Source organism: Cyprinodon tularosa, unplaced genomic scaffold (assembly GCF_016077235.1).
Source record: "Cyprinodon tularosa strain WSP-4 unplaced genomic scaffold, ASM1607723v1 ctg242, whole genome shotgun sequence".
NCBI classification, from domain to species: Eukaryota; Metazoa; Chordata; class Actinopteri; order Cyprinodontiformes; family Cyprinodontidae; genus Cyprinodon; species Cyprinodon tularosa.
Window position 1 is genome coordinate 694,848 of NW_024038901.1, and position 20,372 is coordinate 715,219.

At 36.4% G+C, this 20,372-nt stretch overlaps 1 protein-coding gene across 8 annotated transcripts in view; it reads left to right on the forward strand.

Moving 5' to 3' along the window:
* The window catches only part of LOC119785179 (partitioning defective 3 homolog B-like), a 293,089-nt gene that overhangs the window by 150,508 nt on the left and 122,209 nt on the right, over positions 1 to 20,372 (forward strand). For 5 of the 8 annotated variants that reach the window (XM_038287640.1, XM_038287641.1, XM_038287643.1 and 2 more), the window contains 2 exons: positions 7,221 to 7,439; positions 12,742 to 12,964. In XM_038287640.1, the coding sequence (XP_038143568.1) occupies positions 7,221 to 7,439; positions 12,742 to 12,964 (442 nt within the window). The remainder of the gene's footprint in view (positions 1 to 7,220; positions 7,440 to 12,741; positions 12,965 to 20,372) is intronic. The other 3 variants (XM_038287642.1, XM_038287644.1, XM_038287646.1) reach the window with 1 other exon arrangement.

Below are 20,372 nucleotides of genomic sequence, written 5' to 3' on the forward strand. Positions count from 1 at the left end.
GTCAACTCTGTTGATTCTCACTAGAGCAATCTTTAGTGGAAGTGGTGAAGTCAGTTTAAACCCTGTTTTGTGAAATGCCAATTTGTAGCCAAGTCCTTGCCAATAAGCAGAGTGACTGACCTATTGGTCAGTTGTGCAACACTTAATGGTCTGGCAACAAGATTGTTCTTTTTGGGTATCCAAGCATGGAATAATAACCAGAGGACACTGTAATGCATTGCGTCTCACCCATCATGATACAACACCACAGTACGATTGAGATTCTTTTGCACGACCTTAAAAAACCATTCACACTCAAAGACCGTTAGAAGTGGCTTAATAAAAAGTGTCATAAAAGCCTTGTCATAGTAACCATATCAGGCTTGGGGCATGGGGGTGATGTCTTCCCCTCTTCATCTATTTACAAGGAACTTGAGACAAACATTTTGCCCTCTTCCAGCGAAGATCATGGCTGTCATGGCAATTAAGTTTACAATAGCTGTTTTGCCTTTAACTGCTACAGTATGTTGCATCATGGATTATAATACAGTCATGTGACACAGTAAGAGCAGATTCCTGTTTGCAAGTGGAAACCACTTCATTAACCCTTGTTTGTGTAAGTAAGCTCCTCTCCCCATATGACATCATTACAGAGTAGAGACACATATGCAGACTGACAAATATTTACAAAAATCATTGAAAGTACAATTACGGTTTATTATGTGAGGTATGCTTTGTATTTGCTCCACAGTTCCTTCTTCCTTTGGTTTGGGCTGGATAAGGGATGTGATGTAATGTATTTCATAGATAATAGACTGGAGCACAGAGGGATTTCTACTCATGGGAAAACAACAACTGAATTTATTCCGAGTAAAACGCCAGCATTCTTCCTTTTTTTCTGCACTTGTATAATGATAGAGATAAAAATAGTTGGGTTCTTTATTAGCGGCCCCAGTGTGTTATTCGGTGCTCCAGAAGTTGGGGATGTTGGTTAGTCTGCTGGCTTTGTACGCTGAAGCCTGCTGATAAGCTGCTCCTTGGTGTAATTTTGACTTTGAAAGTAGCCCATTGCTTTTTCTGCCAGCAAAGGAGCTTTGGGATCGCTTGGCATTCTCTCTCTCTCTCTTTGTGGGTTTCTTTTTTATTTTTAATTTAGATTTTGTTTATCGTTGTTCCTTTCTTTTTTGTCCTACTTTGTTTTTACCCTCTTATCACTGCCATCCTTTCCTTTCGTTGCCAGGATTGCTTTCTCTGTTTTTCTGTATCTGCTTCCTTAAATAGTTTGTTTTTTCTTCACTCCATTTTCTGACCAGACCCATCTCTCCCAAACCATTTTGATATCCTTGTCTTTCTAGTCATCACTCCCTCTCTCTAAAAGCTGCTTAATACTATCTTGTTGCCGTTGGGCTGCGGTAATTACATTTCTGACACAAATCCTGCTTCTCGCAGCAAGAATGTTTGGGGAAACTTGGGCAGACTGAGTGTGTGGGAGAATGGTCAGTGATATCCCTGTATGTAGGTTAGGTTGCATAAAATATTTATTGCTATATTAACCAAGCAAATATCACATGCTGTAGGTTATGAGAGCAAACCCAATCACTCTCTGGATTAAGATGCAGAATTCTGTTCCCCTGCTTGAATTTCTTGGTTTACTCTCAAACCACCTTAAATTCTGCTGACTACTAATTGTTTTTTTAATATATATATATATATATATATATATATATATATATATATATATATATATATATATATATATATATATATATATATTATCATACATATTTGATCAAATTCAGCTTACCGTATTTATTTTTTATTCACTTTATGACATTACAATCTCATACCTCAGTTATTTTCCTTCAATGTTACGTGACATACTAAAGCAAATGAATTAGGGATGCATGATATAATCGGCCCCCTATCGGTATCGGCCTGTATCGGCCTTAAAACTGAATATCGGACATCAGCCACCCCACCGATATTTAACCCGATATTTGATCAGCTTCTGAGTTTCTAAAGTCTAAAAGAAAATAAATAAATAAAAAATACTACTTCTTATTCTTCCTCAAAAACTTCTTTTCTACAGACTTACAAACTTCTAAAGACGAGGGAAAAATATTGATACATTAAAATATCACAATATCTTCATATGCTGATATATTGCCATTTAAAAACACCATATCAATCTCTTTTACTAATGAACTATTGCTATATGTCATCGTTATGCTACGAAATCCCCCGAAAATTCATGAAATTTTGCCATATTTTTATTTGTTGATATATTGACGCGGTATCGATCTATTTTACTAACAAAATCTCACAAGAATTTGCAAAATATCATGAGAGTTTGTAACAGAACGATGAAATTTCACGAGATTCTTATAGTAAAATAGATCGATACCGCGTTTTTTAAAAATCAATTTGATATCAGCATATGAAAATATATTTAAGTATATTATTTTTCAAAGTGTCAGAAATGGATAACAAAACTGCTATTTTCAATGACTACTTATTTTTGTCCAGCTTTAACATCAGTATCGATATCGGTTATCGGCTACATTAGTTTTAAAATATCGGCATATCGGATATCGGCCAAAATCCCATTATCGTGCATCCCTAAAATGAATGCATTAATGTGAATTAGAAGAAATAAAAACAAACGTTTTCTAAAAGATTTTTCTAAATAAACACTCACGCTTTGGATTAATCTTAAACTAGCTGCGGAGAACTTCCTTTATTTCTTTTTTTTATTTTATATATTTATAAATATGTATATATATATATATATATATATATATATATATATATATATATATATATATATATACGTACATATGTATATATACGTACATATGTATGTATATATGTGTATATATGTATATATACGTACATATGTATGTATATATGTGTATATATGTATACATACGTACATATGTATGTATATATGTGTATATATATATATATATATATATATATATACATACGTACATATGTATGTATGTATATATGTATATATATATATATATATATAAATATATATAAATATATATAAATATATATATATGATTTATAAGATTAATCGCTTTATGAAATAATTGTTAGTTAATTTAGTAATTGCTTGTTAACTGGAGTATAGAGACTCTTAAACATGCCATTAACTTTAAGAGCAAACCACATAGAGTTCAAATTAATGTAAATATTTTGCATTTAAGACATAACAAATGTTTTCGACCTATTCTGACAATGTTGTTAGCAACGGCAGTTATTTCAGTTGTTGGGAAGTGTAAGACTTCTGATTAAGGAGGGAATAAATTAAACAATACTGCGTAAGTCCTGGATGAGTTGATTCATGGATTTGTTGGAGTGATTCAGATTATACTGGCAGCTCTAATAAACTGTCTTGTGAGTCTTTAATCTTTGGGATTATCTATTATTAGGGTTGTATTAGCTGCAATTCCACTGAATTGAAGCTTTGCTTTTGCATGCAGCTGTTTATTATAAAATTTTAGTGAAAAGCCTAAAGCACAGTTAAAAATACTCTGGCTTTAAATAGAAATGTATTTCACTTCATTCAGATGATATAATCTGTTAAATGATGAATCTCTTATAATAATGTATTAACATCATAACTAATAAGATAATCCTTTGTACATTTTTATTTAGAACTTACCTGTTTTACTATGTAGCACTTTGGGATTTGTTTAAATATAAGATGCATTACAAGTCCAAATTATTATTATTGCAGGTCAACACAGAGACACACAGAACAGAAATCAACCATTCACGCGCACTCTCACACCTAAGGAGAATTTAGAGAAGCCAATGAACCTAACAGTCATGTTTTTGGACTGTGGGACGAAGCCAGAGTACCCGGAAAGAACACGCGCATGCTCAGGGAGAATATGCAAACACCATGCAGATAATCCCCGGGCTGGGAATCAAATCCAGAACCTTCTTACTGCAAGGCAGCAGTGCTATCCACTGTGTAGCAACCGTCTTACTATAAACATAGAGCACAAATGGCATTCTTTTCTTGTTTAAAAAAAAAAAAAAAAAAAGAGGGTATTCCAGCTAAAACGGTGCAGCCATGTTTGTTTTGCTTCAGCTTTCCGCTTCTGGTTGACGTCATACATGTCACTGCATTTCATTGGTCTGTTTTTTTTTTGGGTCTGGCAAGATGCATTTTTGAGAGTTTGTAAATTCACAAATCTTGCAACAATTCATCTTGCTTGCGATGTAACTAAAAATGTCTTTAAATTCATGTTTTATTGTTTTTAGGAAGAAAAAAAATAGATCTCATTGGCATCCCTATTCTTACTTCCTTTTTTTCTTGTGGTGGTTTACATGAGTTTTTGGTGTCCATGTGGTAGTCACTTTAGCAACATCAGCAGTTTGCCATGGTTCATTCATTTGTCATTGGTTTCTGGTGTTTTATACAAGAAGCAAAAAGTTACACAAGCAGCAACACTTACCGACTGCCTGCAGCGTAGTCCCTGATTATTCAAATCATCCCTTTTAGTGTTATAGAGACAGGATGGGATAAAAGTAAGGCAGGCTAATGTTAGCTCCCTTCCATGAATGACACAAATCAAGAAATCTTGACCAAAATTGAGCTCTGCAGAGGGCATGTCTTTTTGGGCGTTTTCTGGTTTGAACATATTCTCCACATTTTCCAGCAGGTTTTAACTGAAGGACAACACCAACACGCATGTTTAACAGGAAAAAAATCAGATTTCTGTATGCAATACCTTTAAGCATGGGGACCCTCATACAATTAGACACATAGTATATGTCATGTTGGCTTTCAGGGATCTAACCCACATGTAGAACACTCAGAGACTGGGAAAAAGTTCACAAGTTTATTGAAGATTAATGACAATAAAGAACAATGATTTCTGGGGATAACTGGGTCTGGGCCTGGTCACGACTGGTTTTCACTGCAGAGAGGGACAGATTGGTTAGCAGTCTTTCAGTGGACTTGCAGGTTGGGTGTTTGCAGGTCTATACCTGATCAGAGATGAGCAGAGCGGTAGAAGGGGGGAACCAGGAGGGTCCAGAGGCTGAAGGCAGGCAGAGGGCTAGGCAGAGGCAGGGAAGAGCAGATAATCTTACTGAGCAGGATCAGAGCTTCTCCCTCAGCTCTTGCTGAGAGCGGGCAGGCAGGTTTCAGACTGAGTAGGATTTCCAGGGTTCTTCTGAGAACAGCAGCTTGGTTTCTCGCTTGAGAAACCCTTTCAGGTCTTCAGGTTTCCAGGCAGGTTCTTCCTGAGAAGCAGAGAGGACAAAAAGCAGATTAGGTTCAGGTTCAGGCTTCAAGGGAGTCAGAGATTCAGACAGGCAGGTTGGCTCAGGCTTGCTAACCGTAACTGGCAAACACTCTGGCGTCGGATTGTAGCTCTGCCCCTCCTAAAATGCTGGTCTCCTGATGAGCTCATGAGCCGCAGGTGTGGTGGTCAGCTTCAGCTCCAGGAGACCTAGAACGCCCTCTGCTGGAGAAAGGTGGACAGACCTCCAGATCCCAACAATATAGATTGGTTTTGACCAATATGTGTGGGCCGATTCATTTAGAGGCTATGTATTGAGATCATGTGGAGTCTATCGGTAGCCACTCCCCTCTATATAAATAAATTGTATGAATTGTTTATTTTTTGCGACAAAGGACCACAGGCTGGATCCGAACCTGAGTTGTGCGTGTTGAGGACCAAGGCCTCTGTACATGGGTCGTGTGTGTCAACCAGTGCGCCACCAAAGCATGCCCGATGTTCTTTTTTGATTGTTAATCATTTTTTTTTCAATTGAGACCTTTTTTTTATCATTGTCTCATGTTTATCATGTAAATACAAAAAAAAAAATTATATCGGCTCCAAGAATCAGCCTATAAATGTTGGCCGCTCATATCTGGGATCAATTTCACTGTTAGCAAAGTAATCTGCTTAAAAATCCTGCCTCACTTTCTCTCAATAGCTGGATGTGTTCGTCTTTAGTAAAAATTTATTTTTAAGGCCTAGATTAGATTAAATTCAAGTAATCTGATAAATAACATCCCAAATAAGAAAAATGAATCCCTTGAATGTATCTCACAAGTTGGATCTTTAATATTGCAGCATGTCGCTGAAAGACATGTTGACTGTGATTATTGATGGGAACCTTACACTCTCTGGCCTTTGTCCATCTCTGTCAGAAGCAGGCCTGCATAATGCATGTGGATTCTTCTACTGTGTTATGATTCTTTGTACGATTCTAGGTTTTGGTTAATGGTTGTTTAAATAGATCTGGAAGTCGCATCAGCCATCTCATCTCCTTTGCTCTCAAAGCACACAGACACACACACCCCTACACATCAGTGTGTATAGGGAATCATTAGCTAAAGTGATGCAAGTTTAGCTATCATGAATCAAAGTGGCATCATATCGACAAGCTAGAGCCAGCAAAGAATCCTAAGTGTGTGTGTGAGTGTATGTGAGAGAGAGAGGATTACCAGTATTTTGAGCTGGCGGCAGGCCCACTTTCTCTTCCATTTTTCTCGACTCTTCTTGCTGCCACCAGGGTTTTCCCTGGTGATATTCCCTGCAAAAAATTTAATTTGCTTTCCCCCTGTTGCCCTCTCTACCATCCATTTTCCCTTCTCTCACATACTGTCAGTGTCTTAGTTGTTTTACGTGGCGCATGGTGACAGTCCCATTACCTTATCCCTCTTTGTTAGCTTTATTTACCAAACTTAGTGAGACTCATGGATGTGGTTCCAGCTTTGATGGTAACAATTAACAAGGGGTTTTCTCTCCTTAAAAATAATATGTTTCTTTTTTTCACTGGTTATAAAGTGTGTCTTTATATTATAAAAGTGGAGTCCCACAACATGTCAGGTATGTCTCCTGTGTATACCTTTAGCATGGTTCCATTGTTTTAAACCTCTTTATAAACTGTTCTTTTCCTTAGTCATTGGTCTTTTTGCTACTCAAGACTTTAGATGATTGATCCTGGAATCCATTACAGTTTCAACAACTGTACATTTTAGTACAAGAGACTTTTGATAGCGTTCAGCCATATCGAGTTCTTTTTGGTGTCCAGTAAGTATCAACATAGGCTTTTGACTCGATCAGAGTAGTAGCCTGCAAAGATGTAGGATGGTACGATAGCACCAGAGTGAATAAGATTGTGTTCTTCTCTCACCATCCAATGCATTTATTTTGATTTGTAGAAGTAGAACCATATAAAAACTTTTTTTTTCTGGTTTCCAGCAGCTCCTTCAACTCCTGTTGAGCTCGGCCCAATTCTCGGTTTGGAGAAGTCTAGTTCCTTGGAGAGCCTCCAGACGGCCATGTCAGAGGTTAACAAGAAAAACGAACTCCTCCCTTTCCACCGTCCTCGCCCAAATATGGTCAGAGGAAGAGGATGCAACGAGAGCTTCAGGGCAGCTATTGATAAATCCTATGATGGCCCTGCAGAAGATGATGATGGTAAGAATCATTTATTTTTTTAGTCACATATGGTTTTAAAATCTAGAGTCAACATTTCCAGACTGCACTTCTTACTACAGTTTGGGGATAACATAACATAAATAATAAACTACCTGGATTACAATAGTATTGCCCGGTAGTATTAGCGTGGCCATGTGGGGGAATTTGTGCATTCACAAACATAGAAGAACACACCTTGTACCTCTCCAGTTCAGACCATTGGAGAATGACCCAAAAAGGGGACGGCCAATCACGTTGCACTTTTATGTTTAGGCAGGACAGATTGCAAAGACGAAAGTAGGAGCTGTTGAATCTACAGCTGACTCAAAATAAATATGGCAGCACAGAAGGATGTACGTGCAGCTGCTGCTTTCACATCTTTGGTCAGATTCCACAATCTTAGCTTTAAAAGAGGAACAGGAAGATGTTAAAAACACAGGCTGTGGTTTCTCGTGATATATGATGCTATTTAATATGTTACCATGACTAAAAGTATAAGCATACAATAACTTTTTGCAGGAGCTTGTAACAGGACATAAAAGTATTTGATCTGATGGTAAAAATGCATTACTTAACATAATAATGCATAATTATAATACATATAACAATAAAATCAAATAGCAGGTTGTGATAAGATGTTTGATATACAGTCATTAATAATGTGATGCACAGTAAAATAATGTCATAAGATGTTTATAATGGAGTATTTGTAATGGTGCAGGCATGCACCTACCTGAAAATGAAAGATTTTATTGAGATATTAACCGATAATAAATGTTATTGATTGGATATTAATATTATAGTGAAATTATCTAGCACTAACAGCTTGTAATACATTAGTAACTTGTAAAAAATATCAGTAACAGGATTAATCTATCACTGTAATATATGAATACCAGTGCTATTACATTGTCATTAAAAACACTGTAGTTTGTTTTATGTTAAATGAAAGTAATTTATTAGAGAGTTTAAATGTAATATTTTGGTTATAAATAATTATTTAATTATTATTAAATCTAGAACTTTTGCTTCAGAGACTCAACTAGAGCTTTGGTTTAACAATAAATATTTAATTCTTTACTAATAATCAAATGATATTGCTGTTTTTTCTTCTTCAAATTTTTTGCCATTTAGGCAGAATAATGTCTGCACAAGATTAACATTTTCATTTCTTTGATTCGTTTACTACCTTTTGCTTGATTTGGTCTGATGTTTCTTTTTTTTATCTTTTATTCATTTTTTTCTTTGTTGCCTTGGAGATATTTTAAGATTTCAACTTATCTGCTATAACTGTAAATTTAACCAGTGTAAGTAAGCTCACAAATGTGTACTGTTATTTCACAAAGTAAACAAATCCCTTTTAAATCATACAGAATATAGTAAACCCCTTTTACAAAAGTTTGTATATGTTTATTTTTTTAACCTCTGAAGCGCTAATTATTCCTCTGCCGTCCCAGTTGCTGTTTTTCCTCTTCACAGAAGCAAGAACGGCTTCTTCCTCGTTCTCTAAGCTGTGATATCTAAGTGCTTCATACCATTTACAAAGTAACAGAGATTTCTATCTTTAAATTTCGCCTCTAATCGCTCACATTTATCTTTGCCGCCTGTAGGTGAATTTTTCCACTCAGTGATTGATGCGTTCTACACTTACCTCCACGCGCAAGGCGTCCCTGGATCACATTTTCTCCAACAAAGTGTGACAAGTCTTGCAGCAGGCACCTCTTGCCTCAAAACATCAACACATATTCAATTCCCAGCTGCATTATTAGCAGCTAACTCTTATCATTCACCACCACAGTAATGAGTCGGCCTGTTTCAGATCACTACGTTCACACAGGATAAGAGTAATAGGGCATGTCAACACCACACATGAGGTGGCCACATCTGTCACCGTCGTTCTAACTGTTCAGCACATCCAGAGCTGCTGATAACTTGACAGAGTGCACTTCTTTAAAGTACCTTCATTCTTACTATTTCCTTCTTTTTTCCTCATCATATATGTTTGATAGACACACACTTTGTCAGATTAACATGCAGAATACTGGTAGAGTTAATAATTACTCTATTGGTGTATCTTCTATTGAGTTTGATGTCAAATTATATTATGAAACAAAAGGATTTAACGTTGTTGCAAGTGACTGTTTTTTAATATGAAAACTTTGGAAAAATTTGGACCACATTTATTGAGATGATGTGATTCCTTTTTGTCTTACCAGGAGTATTTCATTAAAGTGGGCCTTCATTTTGGCTGATTTATGGCAAAGATGTATCTATCAGCAAGACCAGGGAGCAATGGAGGAAAAATCTTAAAAATGTTGACTCTCAATTTATCAGTATTATTATTTTTTTGCACTCCTTTTTGCACGACTTAGATAAACTTTGATAAATACGTTTTTACTTAAAAACAGTTTTCTTTAGCCTATTACCCCATAAACAGTGTAAGTCCACAGTTTCTCTTCTCCCAACAGCATTGCTATAGAAAGTCACGTACAACCACCAGATGAACAGCTTTGTGTTGAAACGATTAGAAGCAGCTAAAATACCAATATACAATCAGACAGTTGCTGAAATGTTTTGTCATTTATTTTGATTAGACACTAAAAAAATGAACAGCACTGCACCGCAGCTGCAGTAATTATCTTGGATAAACTATGAAGAGGAAAATGTTGTACAGAACTGCCATGGATTTGTTTCATCACTTGATCCATTGAATTTCTCTATCCGGCTGATCAGAAGCTCAAATTAACCCTTGCTGTGCTTTTATAGCATGTCTGCACCTCTTTGCATGACTTTAAAATGGTATATTGTGTAATGCATTGGTAAAGCATGAATTAGCATCTGCCCTCTCATCAAGCAGCAATACAAAACATCAAATCTATTAATAAGGTAATAGTAAACTGACCTATAACCTGTTCAAATCTAAACTAAAGCTAAGATTCAGTTCAGCTCTGATTCTAAGAACAGATGACTGGCCTCACATATAAGGCAAGCAAGGCAAGGCACATTTATTTGTATAGCACAAGTCAGTACAAAGACAATGTAAAGTGTTTTACATGATTAGAATATAGGAAAATATAACAGAATCAGAGCAAATAGAAGAACAAAAATGCAGAAACAAGAAAGATCATTAAAAGCAGTTGAACTAAAGAAAATAAAAAAAATTAATGGTGTTTCAGTTGAACTTTTTAACTAGAACAGTCGAAGGCAATCCTAAACAAATGTGTTTTTAATCTTGATTTAAAGGAACTTTATATAGTAAAAAAAACAAAACGATAATAACTCACACTTTGAGAAAAATAAAAACCCGTATTAGCAAAATTCAGACCACTAACAGCAGAATGATGCATCTTGAACTGAAATCAGAGCTAATTTACAAAAGCAAACGGTCTATGATTGACATATAAGTTGAATAGCACCATCACACTAAATATTGGCATTAAAACTTTATTTACACAGATAGTCTTATTGATACACAGGTTGTCCTTTACAAGTGAGACTTATTCTCACATGTGTAAAAACAATTAAATAAAGCACATTCCACAAAACAGTAGGGGCCACATGTCATGCAAGAACATTTTTAAAATTTAAAATTAATATAATACCATATGATGGCAAAGTTTGTGCGATTAATTCTTGATTGAGCCGCAGAAACGTGTAAAGTAAAGCTGTTTTCGATCAAACGGATTCCCGGCCTTTAAATTATTATAATATTAACACCCCTGTAACCCTCAACCTGGGTTTCACAGCGACCTCCAGCGTTTTCTACGTTTTTCACGCCTTTATAGAATCATCAGCTACATTTAAGCCCTTACAAAACTGATCAATGTTTATGGTGACAGTGAGCTGACATTCCTCTAGTCCACGGTGACTCTGCAGAAACAGTTCTCTGTTTAATCCGCCTATCTTTTGATTTAAACTCAAGCATCCTCACCTGTTTCTTGTGTAAACAAGTTGTTTGTCTATCAATGTGACATCTCTGACTCTGAACCATCACTAAATCTTGCCAGAGTTTTCAGGTTGGACAGGGTGAAGTGAGTGAGAGAGAGATGCAGCCTAAAGCAATCAGGAAAGCCAAGCTTCAAACAGATCAGATACATAAAGATTTTAAAGGAGGTTTTTAATCAGTATCAGTGTTTGGAATTTACTTTTTTAATATTCAAAAATCCTTCAAATTTTCTGTAGTTTGTTATGTGTAGTTCAGACACATTCAGCTTGGAAGACAAGATTTAAGATGAAATAAAGTTTTAAATTGTATTAAAAATAATAGAATCATGTTATTTCTATGTGTTGTGTTCTAAAGAATAACTGGGTATAATCTTGAAACCCTTTTATCTGTTGATAATAGCTTAGACCTTACACCAGAAGAAAGATGATTAGATCTAGCGCTGCCTAATTTTATAGCATCCTCTATGTTTTCAGATATACTTCTCTTAAAGATTTTGTTTCCTGGTCATTAAAACATAAAAGCTAACACATTTGGCTATTAGTCAAATATTCAAGTTTCTTGTCTTGCATGTAGTTTAATCAGGTTTTTCCACTGAATCTTTTCTTTTGTGTTTCAGCATCTATTTATTTTGTATCCATCGTAATTCCTCTCTGCTCCAGTCATTTTTTTTTATTTAAAGAAAAAAGAAATTGCATAAGAAAAATATCTGTTGTGTTTTAGGATGAAGGGGATCTCTTCAGATGTTAAAATCTTTCTGATTTCCAGCACCTTATTAGGAAGTAATGTGCCTGTGGCTATGTTGCAGGACAAATACGCCCAAAACGATCCACAGAGTCACATTCTGCTAATAGACAGTGTTTGTAATTAAAGCTGAAGTCAGTATCCACACAAAATTAGATCCCAATTAAAGTATCCAATTTGTTTTTGGTCATCTTTTTCATCTAATGAATAGTTTAGTGTGTTTTAGGGTTCCCTTGTTGCGAGGCATCATTGTTATGCGCGACCAGACCTTCAGTCTGCTGATGAATTAATGAGGCGTTGTAGTTTATTCTTTGAACCTCCACTGGTTCCTATTCCTTAGAGGTAATTAGTTCGCTGTGAGGTTGATGAATGTCCCGTCAACATGTGGAGTGGAGAAACTTGAGAACACATCAACTATTTCTTTTCTTTTTTTTTATCGTTTATACGTATGAATTCTGTGCATCATGTTGATTATAACCATGATTGTTTTATGTCACTGTTGGATATTGTGGAATATACTTTAAAAACTGCTAACTTTTTCTGCTGCTTTGACTGTTGTTAATAAATTCACTCACGCCTTTCTCCATCTATTTCCCCTTCCATCGAATTGAGCAGATGAAGGTTCGGAGTTGAGTTCAGGCCGTGACACTCCTGCCAGTAGTTCATCCCGCCAGGGACTCGCTGATCACAAAGAAGAGAAAGGTAAAAAAGAGAAGAATAAGAAAGAGAAAAACAAGAAGACAGAAAAGACCAAGAGTAAAGTGAAGGAGAAGAAGAAAGCAGAAGAGCCAGAGGAAACAGAAAAGAAGAGCAAGAAAACCGTCTTTGCTCTCCTGAGGTGAGTTTCTGCATTTTTTCTTTTATTTGTCAGTTTGTTGGCTTTTTTTTTTTTACAGCCTCTGCTGAATGAAGCAGCACCAAGCTGAACCAGCGTGACCCTGTCCTCATTCAAAGAACATTTTAAAGAGATGTGTGGCTCAGGTGGTAAAGTGGTCAATTACCTGTACCTGATGGATGAAGATTGATCATTTGCTTTTACTTTTAGTGTCCTTTTAGGCATGGTACTGACCCGAGAAGGCCAGGATTATCTTTCCCTTTTTTCTGCAGTAGATAACTTGGATAAAACTTTTCCTTTTTTTATTTTTTCCTTTGCTGGAGTTGAGGATATCCTCTGATTCTCTACTTCTGTTTTGTTTGATGTATTTCGTCAAGTTAGTTAAGTTGATGTCTGGTTTGGTTTCTTGGTTATTAAGTACGTTTAACTGTATGTTTATGGAGCGTTAGCTACTTTAACAATGCTTTTTAAGAAAAATAACAAAGCAAAACATTCATAGAATATTATATATATAAGAAAAAAAAAAAACAAGAAAACGGTTTGCAAGAAGAAGGTTTGCAAGATGCGCCAGCAGCACTTTATAGGTCTGCTGTATGGGACCGCTTTGCATTTAGAGTGACCTACGATGACGGCGGAAAGAAAGTTGTGGATAAAAGTGCAACAGTGTGCAAGCATTATGCAAAACGTTTTGTCTATGCTAACAGCAACATGACCAACATGTCAGGCTAACAATCAACATATACCGAACCGAAAACCGTGACAACGAAACCGTGAACCGAACCGTGGATTTTGTGAACCGTTCCACTCCTAATCTCGTGTGCATAAGCATTTGGCTCTTCAAAGAAATACTTCAGCGAAACTTCCTTGGTCCTGCCCGTCTTTGCATCTTTGTGGTGTCCATCTTCAGTGAATATCGATACACCAGTTAGCATGCTGCATTATAACAGCCACCTCGCCAAGCCGTTCGCTTGGAGGGTGGGGGCATTAACAGATGAAACAAGACTGCTTACCCACAGACAGACAATGACACGCCCCCTCTGCATACGAGGTAATCTCTGAAAACAAGCCTATTTCAAGCCTAAAATGTATGCTTTTAAATTTAAAAATACTGCGGTCTTAAAAGCGGAAAGGCTTCTTCATTAATTGAAATAGCAGGTACTGCAAAAAAGCAAAAATCACCAAATTTGGGCGGGGGGGCTTTTCTCATTTTGTTTAAAAGTTGTCCTGCTGATTTGTGTCCCTGGATTCTGTGACGGTTCATATTTTTGTGAGTAAACTGAAACTGCTGCCCTGATATGAACTTTATTCGTCACTTTAATCAATCTATAATATTCAACTTATTTTTCCCTATATGCGCATTGACCTCACATGACTCCTGCCCTGACATTCCCTCATTAAAATTCCAATACTCTTGGTAATGTTTAGCACAAAATAGTCTTCAGCAGGATAGTTTTATTTACGGGACTCTGTCAGAGTTGTCCTCAGTGTAGAAAGCTGACTCCAACCGACGGTAAATCTATTCTTTATGTGAAAATTGTATCTATAAAGTCTGTCACTGAAAACTATGTGCACAGTTTTCCCTGTGCAGCTCATGCCTCACACTAGACAGGACATAAATGCAGAGGTCTTTTTTCCTTGTCAAGCCTTATCTTTTGCTCCCAGTTACAGGCAGGCTACTCTTAGTGGTGCCCCAGTTTCCTTAAGAGGTGGTGAAAATTATCTGCAGGAGCTATTTTGTGTAATTAACTTTAACACTATCTGAGAGTGTGAATGCAGCCTTCATGGACACACAGCATGAATGGAGCAGAGTGTTTCAATGAACAGTTTGTGCTTTCAACTTTTAAAACTACCTCATACCAGATTTTTTTTTTCTTTCTGTTGCTTGTCTTCTCTCTGCTAGTTTTTTGAAGTGGGTTTTCACATGACCATTACGTAGATACTGATCTTAAGAAAAACACTTGCATGCAATTGAACACTCAAAATATAGCTGCAGCTTTTCAAAAACAGGCTTTCAAAAGTAAACGGTTTGAACCGGAACACAGAAAAACACTTTCAGATTTCAAAGTGCCTTTTTATCACAGTGATTACATCTTAAAATTGCATGTTATTTAAAGCGAAATATTAGACAATTAGCCTAATGCCAATGGATTTAGTTTAATTGAATAAGTGTCTACCTTTTCTGTAAAAGTCTGAGCTTTTCTTACAGTTGCTCTCTCATTCATATACTAGATAGAGTTTGGTACGACTGCATACAGGGAAAAGCATGGCCGGCCTCCCAAACTGACCAGACGTCCAAGGAGTGGATTGATCAGATGGTTAGCAAAGACTTGGCTGGTAACTCTGGATGAGCTGCAGAGACCCATATAATCTGATGGCATTAGCTTTAGTCTCTCTACAGCTAGTCTGTGTGGAAAAATAGCAAGAGGAAAACCATTGTTGATAGAAAGCAGTAAGAAGTTCTATTTACAGTTTTGAGTTTTCTTTACGTTGTTAATTACAAAATTCAACAAGCGTTTTTGCAGAGATGTGTGCACATCTCGCCATGGCTTTCAGTGCAGGTCCCATCACACTGACAATCAGGATGCAGCAGCATCCACCTTTACTGTTCATGGATCGGGACATCCAGACGTCACAAATAGATGTTTGATTTAAGATTCTCTGTGTTTTATAATGAAAGCCTAAATCATAATCAACCCAAAAAAATTAATGATAAAGTGTAGGACATAGAGGTCATAATAATAGCTAAATGTATCAGTCAGTATTAGTGATTATTCTTTTGTTTTATTTCTTTGAAATAAGGAGTAGTGAATAAAAAAGTGTAACCCTATTTAAACATAACATTTAGCCTTTAAAACAAGGTTAGCTGTACCAACATCCTTACTCAGATGGGCTGTGGGGGTTGAAGGACTACATATTTTCAAATTATTTCACTTCAATTTTTTTAAATTTTTTTTAGAGTTATTTTTAAAAGCCCATCTAGGGACAAGTGCTTCGAATTAGCTGTTGCTATTGCACTATGATGCAAACATGGGACTGCTGTTTCATTCAGTTTGTCTATGTAAATGTGTGTCTGTCCCTATCAAGTAAACTTTAATAAATAAATAAATATTTTCCTCTGCCTACATCCCCCAGAATGCCATGCACTTCAAATAATAAGATTATTTGAAGTGCATAAGATTATAAGATTTCAATGGAATTATAGAATATTATATTTGATGTCAGCAGTGATACATAGGTTATCATGTTATTCTTCTAATAGATTTTACTGTAGAAATAAAAGTATTCATGGCCAAAGATATGTTGGACTATTTATTTTGCTTCATTTGCAAGTGGCAAACTTCAAATTAAAGCAAAGATCACAATCCTGCTACAAAAGATCTTAAAGAAAGCAAAATCCTTTTCAAAATAGAAACAGTTTGGATGATCTTTGGTATAAATTGGTGAAATTTATAGCAGTGTAATTTTTCTAGATCATGTTTTTCATTTTCTTTACTTGCATACTTATCATTAACATTACTCGTATCTCTTATAGCTTACATCACAGGAACATTGTAAGTGCTTTTTGAGTTTAAGACACAAATGGTAGTAAAAGTGACCTCTCTTCTTTATTACTTTTTTCCCAAAGACATTCAGGCTTTGAACATACACCTGGATCCTTTCAGTTTTCCCACTTAACTCAAGCATTGTAAGGAACGCCACATGACAGCCAGTGATCTTTTTAGATCATTTCTCCAAACCTCATAACCATAAGGGTGTCTTGATAAGAGCCTGCTGATAGTTTCAACCTTTAAATCCTGTTCCTTTCTCTAGTTATATGTCTGTATTATAAATCCCCTCTCTGTCCCTGTCTGTCTGTCTCTCTGTCTGTCATCATCCACCTCTCCTAATCCTTGCATCATTCCAATTTTTCCTCTCCATCTGCTCCCTTCAGCTCCAGCTCCTGTATCTGCGTTTGATTGCATGTAATGGTGGTAGACTGAGAAAGCAAATTGGACCTATTCAGTATAGTTCAATCCAGGCTGAGCTGCTGATTTGTAATATTCATCTGAGGGCACCTTTGATTGGCCCAATGGTCAGGAGGGGATTCAGATTACTGGACCTTACTCCATTGTATTTAGTTTTCTTTCAGTAGATCTGTCAAAAACAGGTCTCTTCACTGGTTGTTGTTCTTCCATTGATGATATTTTCAGTTTTTGTCCAAATGGAAGGACTCAAAATCATACAAATACAAAATTAAAATAATAAAATAAAAAGATTTAATCCAGTAATTTGAAAAGAAATATTTAAAACCTTATGAATTGCTTTGATTTGCCTCACAGAAATAAATATTTATTGTGAAGCATTGTTTCAAAAGGAAAAATGTCAAAAGCAGCCTGGTCCTTTGTAGAGGAGCAATTACCCTACTTGCTATAAGCAAGAGTTCACCAGGATTAGACATATACATACAAAACTTCATCCACACACAGGCCTGTAGAGTCAATAAATCCATCATAGCAGATATAACTCAACAAGAAATAGGCTAAAACATTTTATAAAATTAGATGCATCTATATGAAGAAATCCAAATAGAGTTCAAAATGATGTTGTTCCAATCTCTTGGTCTCCAAAGGCTTACTAAACTATTTCTAAGGTCAGGGAGCTTAGTGGATCAAAGTAAACCATGTCTTCATTTGGCTCAGCTAAGATCAGCAGTAATGATTAAACAATATAACATCGATTTTGAACTGAGTCCCGATTATAAACTTACTACTAACCAAAACAATACGAAGGGCTGTCTTATATTTGATCTGCAAAACAAAATCAATTATCCCCTTAATGACTTTTGGTAAAATATCCTGTTAAATGGCAAAACAAAAGTGGAATTTTAAGGAAGGCATGTATGGAGTTAAATCTGATATAAAGGGATTGCATATTGTAGAAAAACAAAATATCATGTTGATTAAACATGGCGTTGTTAATGTTATGTTCGTGGGCTAGTTCAGGACCAAACTGTTTGAATCATAAACTTAGAAAAAGAAACTCTGAATGAGTTTAGTTTACACCAGAGCACTGATCCAAATTAAAGGTGCGCTGAAAGCCGGATTGTCGCAAGATCTGACTTTTCAGTCTCACAAACGTCGGTCTCGTAACAACCAGCTAGTTGGACCAATGAGATGCTATCAGTGTTTTTTGGGGTGGGACTTGTGGGAATGACGACAGTCAGAAGGGCCTTCCCGGGCATTAAAAACATGGCTCACCTGTTGATACCGCAGTTGACTCGGTTTTAGCTAAAATAGTGACAGTCGTTCAAAAAATCGTTCGTTCGTTCGAAAAAGGAGCAAAGATAATCACTTTGTGCATTTATGTATGGGAAAGATGTCTGTGCTTTTCTTCCTTGCAGGATTTGTAAAAAGGTTGATTCATCAGCTTACTCTGCTAGTTGTGAAAACGCTCAAGAAGCTGCAGACGAATCCTATTGTGATTTTCGTGAAACGTCACGATTTGCTGCTACGATTGGCTAAAAGGGTGTTATGAAAGGCGGATACTGGCTAGCACATTACCCAATCAGCTCGAAGTATTGCACTAAATCTATCGATTTTGCTAATGCCAGGCTAGATCCAAAGACCACCAGCATATGAACCTTATAGTACCCTATATCATGGCATGACTCGTAACCTGATCCTTAATACCCTGAGGAATAGTGGAAATAAAAACTTTATAACGTTGGATTATTCTGTGAAACATTTAAGCAGAACCTAAGAAGTGTTTGAGGGGACAAATATATTTTCACATCATTGTATAACAATCTTCTAACTCTTAATTTTTCATTGAGCAATAGAGCCAGACTCCAAATGTGTGTTTGAAATGGCTTTTAATGCGGACAGCTGGCTCTGTCATCTGAACTGTTGCCACCTGCCAATCAGAGATGCCCGTCATCTGTGCGTGTGTGTGCGTGCACCATGGTAACCATCCCACCATGGTGAATATTCATAGGATGACTAAACGTGATTGGTCACACAGTCAGATGGTTGTCATAGTTTGCTCATGGGACCTGAGGTTTGTTTTTGTACTCTTTAAACCGTGCTATTGTTATTTGACCCTTTTCCATTCTTCTCTTGGTGTTTTTCAAATTGAAAGGTTTAACTATATTTTAGTTTATTTTTATTTTATTTGATATTCTACATTAATTGATACCTTATGGGTTTTGTTGGCTGTGAAAGGGACTATGATGAAGAGAATCCTTTGAAATATGATGTCCTAGCCTAGGCCTAGGAAGGACAGGCTCTGGCACAGATTAAAAACACATGACCGCTAATTCTTGCAGAGGCTTGTTTTGTCGCAATGTATTGCAAATAAGTGTGCTCGCTGCTCATTTTTTGGCTTTAAAATTGTGCAAATTTATGACGAATCTATGATAATGAGAGTCTGGGTTCCTGCTGGCATATAATCAAGCGCTGCTGCACTTCCAGCAGCTCTGTCGCCCGTTTTATTTTCACATGTTGATATCTGTATGTTTTTGTGCAATGCCCCAGTAAAACTTAAAACCCAGAAAGCAGCATAATTACAGATGGAGCCACCAACCAAAAGAGCCTTTGAGCCTGGACTCCGCTCTCTTTCTTTACCTCTCATTGGTGACTCTAATTACACTCTCCCTCACATTGTACCATTTACTTTTCCTTCCAGCTTCTCACCCACTATTTTTACTCTCTCCTACCAGTCCTAATGCAGCACCTCTGTTAGACTTAAAGTGCTCCATCGTTGGGACTATTAGCCCATCACCACGGTGGGGCCCATTAGGACTGACTAGCTCTATTGTGGGCTGTGTAATGGTTGAGCTTCATGCAAGGCCTATTAGTCCGAGTCGGTACATACTGCATGTCTGTGTTTCTGAATGTGTGTGTGTGGGGTAGATAGATGAAAAGGGTGATGGTAGAAAATGGCCTTTTCGTTAATGGTGCAGCTCCCATCATCTGATGAATATTTTGTGATTGGTAGCCCTCTATGTTTGAAGTAAGATGTCTTCAGCGTTTCAACGCATAAAGGTGCAGCATTAGTAGAGCTCTGAGGAAAATAAGAAACCTTTTAGAAGAAAGTTTGACTCCTTTTTCTCTAAAATACTGTTCTAATGAAAAAAGTATATTAAACAAATGAAGTGAAGAAGTGAAGATTCTTTATAGCCTTTATATAAAGTTGAATTTTTTAAAAATCTACTCTACTTATTGTAATTTTTAAAGACAACCTCTTCTTTTAAATTCTACTATCATTTGACTTAAGAGATTTAAACTTATTTTTGTTTTTTAAATTTGACTTAAAAATGTAGTATTTCATCCACTGAATGTTTTTGGGTAAAATTATCCCTTTCAAAACAAAGACACCTTGTGTTGTTTCTCAAACGAGCTGTTCATTGTAAAATAGTAAAACAATAAAGTAG